The sequence below is a fragment of the Anas platyrhynchos genome, chromosome 12 (assembly GCF_047663525.1).
Source record: "Anas platyrhynchos isolate ZD024472 breed Pekin duck chromosome 12, IASCAAS_PekinDuck_T2T, whole genome shotgun sequence".
In the NCBI taxonomy this organism is placed as follows: Eukaryota; Metazoa; Chordata; class Aves; order Anseriformes; family Anatidae; genus Anas; species Anas platyrhynchos.
Genome location: NC_092598.1, coordinates 10,709,854 through 10,722,737, shown reverse-complemented (window position 1 = coordinate 10,722,737; position 12,884 = coordinate 10,709,854). Strand labels below are relative to the sequence as shown.

Sequence of the window (12,884 nt, the reverse complement as noted above, 5' to 3'; positions counted from 1 at the left end):
CAATACTGCAGTAGAATAGGATGTTAAACTACGAAAATTGCACTTAAATATTTAGAGTAAATGAATCGGATTCCCTTTGTGAGGATTCCCTTCCAGTTAAGGAGTTACTGCCACATACTCCTTGGAACATCAGCCCACTGCTCTCGCACAGAGGGAGCGTTTATGGAAGTCCCCAGCACAGTACCCAGCAGGCAGCAGGGTGACCGTGCTGCCTTTAGCAGCTCAAGGAGAAGCCTGATAATGGAACTGACATAAATATTTCTATATATGTATTCCAAACAGCTGATTTTTATTTCAGGCTACCTACACCGAACCGGGTTACTCTGGATATATGAGTGCTGATTTTCCACCAAAACTGTTAACTCTTTGGAATAAGGTCTGACTTTTTCTCTTCAGATCCAGTCTACGTTTGAGACTCTTAGCATTACCTTAAAAAATATTAATAATATAATACAGACTGGAAGCCATTATCTGAACCGACTTTCTGATTCTTCTGAAGTTTCTTGTGGTATACTTATTCCCACTAAGTGTTGTCTTGGCTTTAAAATGCTGGACCTCAGATAAGGTGCAGCAAATCATACTTACACATGGATATTTCCACGCAAGCTGTGTGTTTGTATGGAATTTCACTTGTATAAATGAGGATTTCATTACAGGGGACCAAAGAGAAGGCCAGAACCACAGATGTCAATGTATAAAACATTATTTTTGGCTTAGCCAAGAGAGGGCAGTGGGCCTGTTCCTCCACCCTTTAGTCAATTAGACATTCGTCATTGTTTTCACCACCAAATTGGGTCAAACCCAGCCAGCACATAGCATGGAGAAACACCTGCTTTCTCCTAACAGCAAGGATCTTCCACTGCCCCCTTTTCAGTGTGGGAATTGTCGTGGAGTACTCCAGAAACTGTCTCCTAACCTCTAACAATTTGAAACAGGTGGAGAAGACGATCTCCTTTGGGGTAATTCCCCCACTGCAGTGGAAAAAAAAATCACTGAGAAATCTTGATGTTCCTCCCCCACCCTGAGCCACTCCAGACTGCAGGACTTTGTTATGATCATGAGCAACCTCTCAACTCTGTACACAGTGCTAGCAGACAACTACTCCCTTCCTCCCTGCACCCTCCTAGCATGTGATCACTGCCCACCCCCACGTCTCACCCCCTCCGTGTCCCCAGCCCCAGGCCTGGGGCTGACGAGGGCACGGGGTGGAGGAGGAAGGGCTGCACCGCCGCCGTGGAACTGTGTGTTGGGACAGGCAGGGGCTGGCAGCATCGTAGCAGGACTGCTCACAGGAACAGGCTCGGGAGGAAACTTGCCCCCCCCCCCAAGCTGTAAAGATGAACGCGCCCAAGTGTGCACCCATCCACAGCACCCAGCCAGTGCCAGAACTGCTCAAGCCCTTGGCCAAGTCAGGATAACTGGTCCTGGTGCAGCGGATGTGTGTGCAGGGAGGTGAGCAGGACGACTGTGTACAAGGCCAGCTGCTGCCCACAGCCATGCAGGCTCACCATGCTGCTTACAGCACCCTGCAGCAGGGCAGTCCCTGCTGCCACTGCATCTGGATCAGCACAGCCTGGTGCCTGTTGGCACTTAATCCACTGGTCAAGATGATCCCCAGACGTCTCCAGCTATCCCTTCCAACTATTCTGTGATCTTTGGACCAGACAGTGCATAAAAACCCTTTCCATTGCCTATTGCCCCTAACGCACACCCAAATGCTACTGAGAACAGTTTGGTTCATATGCCACTACGAGGGCAAGACATGGGGTCACACACAGCATTCCTCCATTCAAGGAAACAGCTCTGACAAATTTTCTTGCGTTACTCGTCAGCTCACCTTTACGACAGAGACAGACACCGTACCCGAGTTAACGCCAGCCCATACCTGTGTCCCCTTGCCCAGGCTGGCAGGACGCTGTTGCTGGAGCCAACGTGTCCTAGCAGGGTGACCACCTGCCCTCGTGGCTGGCACACTGCAGAAGCTGATGGTGTGACCACGGCCCGCAACATTAGTGGAATAATTCATAATGCTCTCCAGGGTGAGGCTCAGCCTTTGCTCTCCAGATTTGCCGACCCCTGCCACTTCCCCCCAGAGGAGGAAATCTGACAGCTCAATCTGTGGTAGCAGGGGCCTGCTCTCCCACTCCCATCTGGGAGGCAGGATGGCTGTAAAGTCCTCTGTCCTTTCAGAGAGATGGAGCACTGCTTTCTGTAATTCTGCTGTGTGAGGGCAAACATCCCTGCACACGCTGCTGTGAGACCTTCCTCATCTGGGCAATGGCTTGGGGCCCTGTCAAAAGCTCAGCCTCTTGCTGGAGAGCAAGAGAAAACACAAAACTGCAGTGGGAAGGGGCTGCCAGCGCAGACCCAGGCTGCAGAGAGCACCGTGCTGCAAGAGCCTTTCGTCGGGGCTCAGCCCATGGTTTGGGTTAGGACTGGGGCACGTTGCTCACTCTGGCACTGTGTTTAAGGCAAGCATCTCTAAACACTTTTCTGCTATCAATAATTTACTCTTCCTAATATTCCGTGGCACGCTATGTTTATATAACTATTGAAACACCTATGTGGTAGATAGGTGATCTTAATTTTGAATCACAACATGGTTGATTCTTCTGCTGAAGACCTGCCTAATCTATAGTTCATTTAAATTAATGGAAAAATCTGCTTTGTCTGAGGCCGTAAGTGATTTGCTGAAACCACACACACACACAGAGTGAGTCACGGTTCAGAACATAACTCAAACGATCAGGACTGTATTCCCATGCTCTAACCACCAGATTACAGTCCCTCCCACATATACCCTGCAATAATCTTTGCTCAGATGATAACAGCGTTTCCCCACTTTACACGTTGGACAGCATTACTTAGGGAGGCGCATCACTCGCGATGGGAGCCCAGCTCTGAAGGGGTGGGGGAAGGAGGAAACACAAGTAAAAACCATTGGTTTTGCCCAGTGCAAGTAGAACTTGATTCTCCCCTTGGAAAAGTACACGCTATCAATCCCTTGGTTTGAATCTAACTGGAAAGTGAAATCCTTGATTCTGGTCCACATTCATGTCCCTCTGATACATCCTCACGGACTGCCACGGTGTGTTCCGCAGAGCCTTCTCTTCCCCTTCCCTTTCCTCTTTCCTTTTCCTTTTCCTTTTCCTTTTCCTTTTCCTTTTCCTTTTCCCCTTCCCCTTCACCTTCCCCTTCCCCTTCCCCTTCCCCTTCTCCTTCCCTTCGTACCCCGGAGTCCCGGCTCCGCAGGGCAGGGACAAGCCCCCGACTCTCGGTGCCCAGCACGGCGAGCACGCCGCCCCTTTCCTTCCCGCCCGCCGCCCCTCGCGGCCTCCCCCCCCTCCACACCCGGTGCCTGGCGCGGGCGGCGCGGCCCCGCGGCCCGGCCCGGCCCCGCCGCTGGCAGCCGCCGGGGCGGAGCCCTCGCGCCCTATCGCCGCCGGGCCTCCCGCCACCTCCCCTCACGGCCCGGCCCCGGACCCAGCCGCGGCGAGGCGGAGCGGAGCGGAACGGGGCGGGGACCCGCGGCGGTGCCGCCCGCCCGTGCTCGGCGGCCGGGGCTGGCCCCGCGGTCGCCCGGGAGCGGTGTCTGTGGGCCCGGGCCGGCTGGGGCGAAACTCCCCGGGGGAGGGGAGGGAAAGGGAGGAGAGCGGCCGGGCCGGGCCGGGAGCCGGGAGCGCTGCGGGGCCCTGTCCGTCCCGGCCCGAGCGATGCGGCCGGCTCCGCGGCACCGAGCGGCGGCGTGCGGGGAGCTGCCGTGCCCCGGGAGGCGGCCGCGTGTCCGTGGCTCGGGGCAGGAGAGCCGGCAGCTGGCGGAGCCGGCCGGCACGGCTCAGCCCGCGGGGAAGAAGTGGCACCACACGGAGAGGCGGGCGGTTATGGTCGAATATATGCTGTTTATTTATGAGTGTAACCAGGACTTCGAACAAACTTTATATGCAGCCCTCCCTCCCCCCCAACAATCCCCAACCCCACCGCTGGGTACCCACCCGCGGCGCACACGCCCCCCGCACACGCACGCCCCGGCGCTGCCCTCCCGCTGCCCCGGCCCCGGGCCGACTTGCTGCCCTGCTCCAGCTACGAGCGCTCCGGCGAAGGGGGTTTGTTTGGGCTGGTTTGTTTGTGTGTTGTTGTTTTTTTTTTTTTTGTTTGTTTGTTTGTTTTTCCGCTCTCTGCCGGGGATAAGCTCCGGAGTCCAAAGGTGCTGCGGCGGGGAGGCAGCGGCCGGCCCGGGCCCGCGCTGGAGGCAGCGCAGCGCACACTCGCACTCACCCACCCACACAAATAATAAAATAACGTTGCAGCACAAGGGCATAGTCTCTGTCACCAGATAAGAAAGTCATGTGATGGCAAAGATCTAAGTAATGCAATAAAAATAAAGTGTAGCTAGTATACACGGAAAGGCTTTCACATTACATGAGGCACAGCTTGGACAGACAGAGACTTGGAGAAGAGCTGAATGTCCTGGAATAAAGCAAAATACACTGAGAGTTCATAGTAAATACCCGCATCGATAGGTATTTATTCACTTGTGCTTCGCCATGTCGTGACATACAGTACAAAACGCTGCCGCTCTTCCTTTTGAGACAGGGAGCTCACCGTGCTCCCTCGCAAGCTGCTGCTCCGGCAGTCCAGGCTGTGTCCATCGGTCCCGGGGTGGCCTGAAGGCACTGGGGCCAGGATGGGGCCCCCCAGCTGTCCCCTGCTGCTCCAAGAGGCGTCGGGCCCTGCTGCCTGTGCTCCCTGCTGCCTGCTCCTCCTCAGCGCCAGCCCCTCCGGCCCTCACCCTGCTTCCTTGCACCCTGCCAGGCTGGGGCACGGAAAGCCCCAGAGCTCCTGCAGCCAGCTTTTAAGGCACATCTGGGATGCTATATGTGCTTTATTACTATTATTATTATTGTTATTTACCCTGTGTAGACACGTGGGCTTTTTATTTCTTTCTTCCCCTCGCCTCTCTCCTTATAAAACCCACCATGTTTTCAGCTTATTCATGTGTCATCCCTAAGGCACAAACCCTTTTAATACTACAGCTGCCTGGCTTCTTTTATTGGTCGTTAATTGTTCAAAAAAAAAAAAAAAAAAGGAAAAAAAAAAGAACTGAACAAAAACAAAAAAACAACCCCCCAACAATCTGAGATCGCTGCGCTCCAGTATATATAATATATATATATATGTATATGTAGGTGAGCGTGGCAGCTCGGCGGCGCCCCGCAGTCCCGGCGCTAGGCGCAGCTGCCCATGGCCTTCACCAGGGAGCTCTCGGGCAGCTGCCTGAAGATGCCTCGCAGAGTCTCCAGCTCCCGGGTGAGCTGCTCCACCCGCTTCCGCAGCCGCTCGTTGTCGGTGGTGAGCTCCAGCACCTTCTGCTGCGTTTCCACGTTGCGCTGCTTGGCCTTGTCCCGGCTCTTGCGCACCGCGATGTTGTTGCGCTCCCGGCGCACCCGGTACTCGTTGCTGTTCTTGTCCACTGTCTTTTTCGATTTGCTCCGGTGGTCCGCGGGCATCATCTTGAGCGCGCCGGCGGCGGGCAGGCCGCCCGGGGGGTGCGGATGGTGCGGGTGGTGCGGGCTGGGCACGGGCGTGGGGGGCGGCGTGGGGTGCCCGGGCTGGAGGTGCATGGTGGTCTGGGCGCAGTGGGCGATCTGGTACTGCAGGTGGGAGGGGTGCTGCTGCGCGGCGTGGTGGGGGTAGAGGGCCGACAGGGCCGCCGACTTGACCTCCTCCTCCTCGCGGGGCTCCTGCTTGATCACCAGCGGCCGCAAGCCCGGCGCGGCGATGCGCTCGTAGAGCGGGTCGAGCTTGCCGTCCATGTAGCTGGCCATGCAGCCGAAGAGCGGCTGCTGGTGGTGCTGCTGCTGGTGCCCCGGCGCCGAGGCGGCGGCGCCGGCCCCATGCATGCTGTGGAAGTCGAAATCCCCGGCCAGGATGGCCTTGGCTTTCTCCTGCTGCTTGCTGTGCTGGAAGAGGTCGGCCAGGAACTCGTCGTTGAAGGCGGCGGGGTCGATGTAGGCGCTGATGTCGATGGAGTTCTCGTTCTCGCAGATGTCGCCGAGCTCCGCGCCGCCCGCAGCAGGTGCCGCCGCCGAGGGAGCCTCTCTGTAGCTGTAGGCGCTGCCGGGCAGGGGAGTCTGGAGCTGGTGGTGCTGGCCGCTGCTCATCGGGGGCCGGGAATCGACCTCGTAGAAGTTGGCTTGCTCCATGAAGCACCTACAGTCTGCCGGGCATGGTGAAGGGCTCCTGCAATCCAGGTTTCGGACGGGGCGGCGGCGGCGGCTCTGCCAAGCCCGCGGCACCCCGCGGTCCCCCGGCGGCGAGCGGCACGGCTCGGCACGGCTCGGCTCGGCACGACTCAGCTCAGCTCAGCTCGGCGCGGCGCGGCACGGCGCGGCTCGGCGCGCCCGGAGCCCGTCCCCCGCCCCAGCCCGGCCGAGCCCCGCTCGCAGCCTGCCTGCCCTGTTGCTAGTGGCTTGCCTGCGTCCTGTGAGCCGTATATATACACCCCCGCAGCAGGGCCGGGGATCGCCCTCTAGTGTCCACCTCCTGCCGGGAACCTTTGACCACCGCGCAGCCGGGTCTTAGCGCCCCGGCCGGGCACAGCCGCCCGCCCCCGGCAGCCGCCCCGAGCTCGGCGGGCTCCTGGCGCTGGGCTGCGCCCCCGGGGGCAGGGGGGGTCCCGAGCTGCCCGAAGCCTCCCGGGGATGTGCGGGGAGCGGGGCCGTCGCCCCCTGCGTGCCCGGGGCCGGTCGGCGCCCTCCCACCGGCGGCGCCGCGGGGAAAGTCTCAAAGTTCAGCACAGCCCGCTAGTGCTCGCAAATATTTGTTCAGACGGGGGGAGACGGGAGGGGAGCCCCGCCGGGTTTGCCGCAGGACCGACGGCGCTTTTCCAGCCGAGGGGCTCTGTGCCCGGAGAGCCCCATCCTGCCGCACCTGCGGAGCGCGGCTGGCCTGGCCCGGCCCGGCCCGGCCCGGCTCGGCAGAAGCGGGGACCCGCAGAGCCCGGCCCCGAGCGGCGCTAGGACCCGGCCGCGGAGCGCTCGGGGCGGGGGGCGGCGGGGGCTGCCCGGCTCGGCTCGGCACGACTCGACCCGGGCCGCTGGGGCCGCTCCGGCGGCTGCCCCTGGCCGCAGTCCGGCACGATGCGGGGTGGGCGCGTGGCTCTGTCCCACTCCCGGTCCCGCAGCGCGAACGGAGCAGCTCCGTGTAGCTGCAGCCTGCGCGCAGCGCGGCACGGCTCCCGGAGCTTACCCGGGATAAACCCGGGGCGCAGCGCGGCGGCAGCAGCCAGGTGGCCCGGGAGCAGGCGATGCTCCGGCGGGCTGCGGCGCCCCGAGGCTCCCGGCCGCCCACCCTCCGTCCAGGGCCGCACGGACCTACCTGCTCCTGGGCGCAGCCTTCCGAGGAGCCCGGTGTGCAGCCTCAGCTCGGCAGGGGTGCGGATGCCCGGGATTTCCTCTCGTCGCCATCCTGCAGCCCGCAGACGAGGCGTATCGGGGCTCCCTCGCCTACCTCCTCGCGTCGGGAAGCTCCCCGGCACTTAGCTCTGGTGGTCCGGGTCACCTGGAAAGAGGCAGAGAGAAAAGATGTGTCAAGGCTGCTAGAGCAGCTGCAGGTAACTGCTAGAGGAAGATCTGCAGAGAAGAGTTCAAACGTAGCGGTGGCTGGAAAAAAAAATGCTGTATTTTTTAGTCCTAGGTGTCCTAATAACCCAAAAACTTGTGACAGCAAGTTGCTTGCTCAGAAAGGGTTTGACAGATTCCTCACAACTAACAGTAATTGACAAAATTTTAATCAGGAAACAACATTACAATGTACCAAGAACCCATTTTTTTGTATCACACAGTACACCTGTGACCCTCTGTTTCATGAGCAGAAGGAAGGCAGCAGTCAGCTGGCTTTCTGACCACAGAATATACCTTTCAGCAACAATAGAAAACAATTAAAATCCTAAATTCATTTTACATATGGTGAGTATCTTCTGAAATTACATTTCAACACATAAGCAGTGGCTAGAAAGGCCACTGTCTGAACAAGCAAAACACCTGTAAGAACTCTGAGAAAAGTCACGATACAGAGGAAAAGCCTCAAGTCTGTGACAGAAACAAGTTTTGGATGCTTCAGCGTGGGGAGTGACACATCCCTAGCTGCATCTGGCTGGCTGAATTCTGCGGGTGCTACCCCATTAAACCCCTTCACAGAAAAGGGACAAATCCAGAGCTTGACTTTTTGCCTACTGGGAGGAATGTCACTGGGAGCAGCAGTGGTGACTAGCTCATACTTCCAGCTTTCTGGAGGCCTCAGCAGGCTCTGCAGGAATAGGCCAGGCACATTTAAAATAAAAGGTCAGTGCTGCGTGAAACAGCAGAAGCGTGTAACTAAGTTTGCCATTTAATAACAATACCTACGCCTCTGTAGTCTTAAAAAGATCTCATATTTTATAATCATTCTGAATTTCAGGCCTAACCACATATTAAAAGAAATTCAAAGTAAATCAGAAAGTTTAGGATCAGATTCCATTCCTAATTACTGTAATTAACGAACAAGTCCCCACAGTTTAAGGACTGGTTTGCTCAGTACTTTTTATGTAGACCCCTTTTATCTAAGTTAAGAACTTTTAAATAATCTCTTTTTACACAAAGACATTAATTCCTTTTTTTTTTTTTTTTTTAAATATGGTATAAAATGAAGTTCCCAGATTTAGATAAATAAGACATTTCTTATTCTTTTTATTGTCTCTCCTTTCTTGAAGGCAAATAAAATGTTCAGAAGCTGGTCCTCCTTCAGACAAACACAAATGCAGATTTCCTCACTCCTATCAGCAGTGACCAATACCAAATATTTCAAATGTAATGGCAAAAGAAAATTTTCTGTCTCATTGCTTCAGCTGCGTGTGCCAGTGAGTTAATTTAACTAAAAGGGGAAGGACGTCTGTTGCATGCTATGGATCGCTGAAGCAGCACTGCTGTCAACTCTTGAGGGTGCTATTCTTCCATCTCAAAGCAGATCTCACCAGGGAAGGACTGGAAAATGCTCCAAAACCCTAAACGACGCTGAAAGTCATTTATACAAAGTCAGCTGTACTGGCTTCTGCTAGTAAAGATGGAAACCAAAGAAAATCACAATCATGGGGGAAATGTAAATACCCCTGCTGAATTTTGAAGTGAATTTTGTGACAGTTTTTAATTGCACCAGAGAGCTGGACTCTCTTCCTGTTGGCTGAACTCGGCTCCTGTGCTGTTCACAGGCCGTTGGCTCCCACGGGTTGCCTTGCTCCAGGATCTCGACTGGCCGCAGGGGCAGCACAGCAACGCTCTGCTTTCTGATCCACCAGTCTGGGAGTACAGAACCTGGCATGTAGCAGCCCAGTGACGAATCAAAGTGCCATTACAAGTTTATATTACTACCTTGTTAAACTAGAGCATCTCACTGCTATTGACAAAGCTCCAGAATGTCCTGTCTGCATGCAAAACTCGGGCATGAGTGCCAGCAGAGCCCAACCCCTCCTCTTTCCTACCTGCAAAAGGGGTGAGGGAAAAGGAGACAGATCTGGCTAGGGACAGGGAGTCCACTACGGAGCAGAAAGGGCAGTATGGCTGTCCTGGGGGTGATGAGGGGGAGAGGACGTTAGCCTCAGCTGGGGACAGAGCCGTGCCATGGGTGCACCAGAGAAGTAGGCAGGGAAGGAGCAGAAGTTTTATACGTGAATAAGGAGCTGGCAACATACCGTCTTATTTCTTCTGGTGCAATGAAACACAAACTTCTCCCCTCTCCTGTGTTTTCTGCCCCAGGGAGGGAAAACATCATACTGTACATGTAAAAACTGCCACACATGACAATTTTCAAAAGAAAAGGCTACATGTGCCAAAGCCTCGGAGGCTGGTAGATCAGTATGCAGCATGGTATGACAAGTCAACCAGGACCTTCCCTTCAGCTGGGAAAGGCAGCTGGTGACTGATCACCATTTTTGATGTGCGAAGTTTGGTCTAATGACAGATGATTTAATTACTTATCGTTACAGCTTTTTTCCTTTGCAGAAACAGTGTTCACAACTCTAAGGTGAATGAAAGCAAATCCATGCTATATTCCTTTTCCCTTTTCATATAATTCCCTTTGTCTTCAGGGTCTCTGCCACTGTGCCCTCGACCCTTGCTGTCCTTGTGCTCAACTAACTGCTGACTCCTCTCTGAGAACTCGGAACCTTTGCAATTACCATGCTACTGACTGGGAACACCTTTCCACTTCCATCAGCTGCCTGAATACTAGCTTGCATCCATTCACACGGGACTCATAACCCAATCTTTCCTAATTGTCACCTGTAATCACATACAACCGGGATGTGAAACTGTAAACGGTTTACCCATTCACAAGTTTTACACTGTTAATGAGCCATTAAATAGATAGTTCCTCTTCTGTAGTTAGGATTGTACTTTAGTGACCGTAAGCATGGTGCCCGGAATATTCTGAATACTTTGCATTGCTCAATATTTGGCCTATCCACAAATCATACATTCTCTCTCTAGACTTTTACTTCAGACTAAACAAAGACTTTCCTTCTTTCCTTCCCGAATCACTTTTCAATCCTCTGTCTACCTTACAGACCAATGGTTTCTATCACCACAAATAGCTCACAATCTTTTATTCATTCATAGTTAAGTCTCCCTGGGAGGTGAAAAGTGTTGTTACTCCTCCTCTAGAGCTTACTCCTACTCTGCTGAATCGCAGGCTTATCGATCTAAGTGGGAACTGACACAGACCTCAGCTAACAGACAAATTATGCAGCAGAACAGTAATAGGGCAGTTAGCACCATACTCCGAACTCAGTTCCCAACTCCCCTTTTAGGGGCAGAATGTTCTCAAAAGTCTCTCTGGAGATTTTAACTCTTAGTAGATGGCTAGCTACTTCTCACGGTGTCATCCAAGATAAAATCCAAGAAATGAGATTCAGTTTCTTGGTAAATCTAGAAAACTGGACCATGGTTTCTTATGTCTGTTTGAACATGTGTGACACCAACTTTAGGCATTTAATTTAGATGGCATCCAAGTGTCTACATGAGGAAAGAAGGGAACATGCAGGGAACTTAGGCTCGCAAATCTGAATGTCCTGAACCATACCTAAAAAAAAAAAACAGATTCTGAAATAACACAGAGAGAGTCTTGATAGTCTTGTCATGCATAAAGCCAGCTGGACGGTACACCTGGGTTAGCATCACTATTTAACAAAATCTTACTAGTTACAGAAAGAGCCCCTCTCACTTGTACAAGTACTTCACTCTGATACCCAAAGTGTGTTGTGATTACCAGCTGCTCTTAAAATACTCACTTGCAACTCTGAAGTGTAAAGCTGAACACATATATTGGTAACTGTTGCACACTTACAAGAACCCTGCAATGTAATAGAATCACAGGAAGAAAATACTCATTTGTCTATTACACCTGTGTTCTGACCACACTAATCCTTTGAAAACATTCAGTCATCCTGTAACATGATTCACACCTGTTATTTTAATGCAAAAGGTGGTTTATTAGGGTAAGCATAGCCTTGGCAATGTGTACAGACACCATGTAAAGTCAGCCACAGATCATCTAGTTTTCAGAAGGTACATTTGAAAAGATGGACAAATACATTCTGAGAAGGCCACCTTAATAACAAACCTTGCCACTAACCTAGGTGCCACTTTTTCCTGACCTCAAAGGACTTTCAAACAGACAATGGTACAGCATGGCTCAGGCTTTACCACTTTTTCTAAGTAGTTCTTGTCTGAGCTGTGGACATTATTCTAAGGGTATCTGCAAAAACTAAAATTTCAGAATTATGTAAATACCAAAATAGTTTAGGCACTTTCCATAAGTATAGCAAGAGACTCTTTGCTACACAAAAAAATTACAATCAGAAGAACAAGATATAAAAAGTGAGAGTGATGGAACAGGAAAAGAAGATGAAGACCAGCTTATAAAAATAAGGTCACGCTGTTTCTTAATTAGGTATTTCAGTATGTGAAACATTCTGTCACAAAACTGAGTCCCTGAGATAGACTAATTTGTCCATGTTGTCTCTAAATCAACTTTACTCCTCCATAGGTGAGACTGACAAGGCTATAAATTAGAGTGAAAATGTGGCAAAAAATTACATTCTGTAATATGGATAGGAAAGCCTCCCACTGTCCTTCCACAGGTAAACACATTGCTGACTCTGTGGCAGACTTCAGCTTTATGAGAAGGGAATGAGGCTTCCCAGAGAACTCAAGGATCCCATGGGCTTTTTATGTTTCTCTTTTGCTTAAGTTACTGTGTGACTCACAAGTCAGACAATGGGATAGCCTCACTACCCAGCTCACAGCTTTTGATTCTCAGCCTGGAAACATTCAATGCTCTAAGTATCTATGGAATTAAGGACTAAGACATGGAAATATAAGAACTATTCACCTTTGGTACAACCCTTCTAGTATGAATATCATGAAGCAACTGACTTCAGTGGCAGAAGGGTTTGGGGCTACATTTGACTAGCATTTTGAAACTTCAGGTTTAAAAAAATATTGACTCTATACTAACAGAAAACAGTCCCACTGCTCAGTGTAGATGCTGAGCAGTATCTGAAAGTTTGACCTCTCTGTTAAGCCAAACTCAGCTTTCTCTAATTATACCACTGCCAGCCCAGGGATTACTGGCATGAGTAATCTAAGCAGGAGTTGGCCTACTAAATAAAAAATGTCAAAGGCACCGAGAGGGAAGGGAGTCACAAGGAAGCTTTGCTTCTTAGAGTTCTTAGAGTTGCCCAGTGACATCACAAATGAATCCTAACCATGATCAAAGAAGCAGCCAGCACATGGGAAACGCAGAAACATGGAGGAAGGAAACAAGTCAGAGGCAATCTCAGCTTGAAAATC

At 52.4% G+C, this 12,884-nt stretch overlaps 1 protein-coding gene and 1 long non-coding RNA gene across 7 annotated transcripts in view; both read right to left on the bottom strand.

The window, feature by feature from the left end:
* Positions 1 to 12,884, bottom strand: part of LOC106017234 (uncharacterized) — a 60,297-nt gene that overhangs the window by 37,967 nt on the left and 9,446 nt on the right. For all 6 annotated transcript variants that reach the window (XR_011812333.1, XR_011812332.1, XR_005268770.2 and 3 more), the window contains exon 4: positions 7,378 to 7,560. This is a non-coding gene — a long non-coding RNA (uncharacterized lncRNA). The remainder of the gene's footprint in view (positions 1 to 7,377; positions 7,561 to 12,884) is intronic.
* Positions 4,104 to 6,486, bottom strand: CEBPA (CCAAT enhancer binding protein alpha). Its single transcript, XM_027466972.3, has one exon. The coding sequence runs from the start codon at positions 6,201 to 6,203 to the stop codon at positions 5,226 to 5,228; it is 978 nt and encodes a 325-aa protein (XP_027322773.1). The 5' UTR covers positions 6,204 to 6,486; the 3' UTR covers positions 4,104 to 5,225.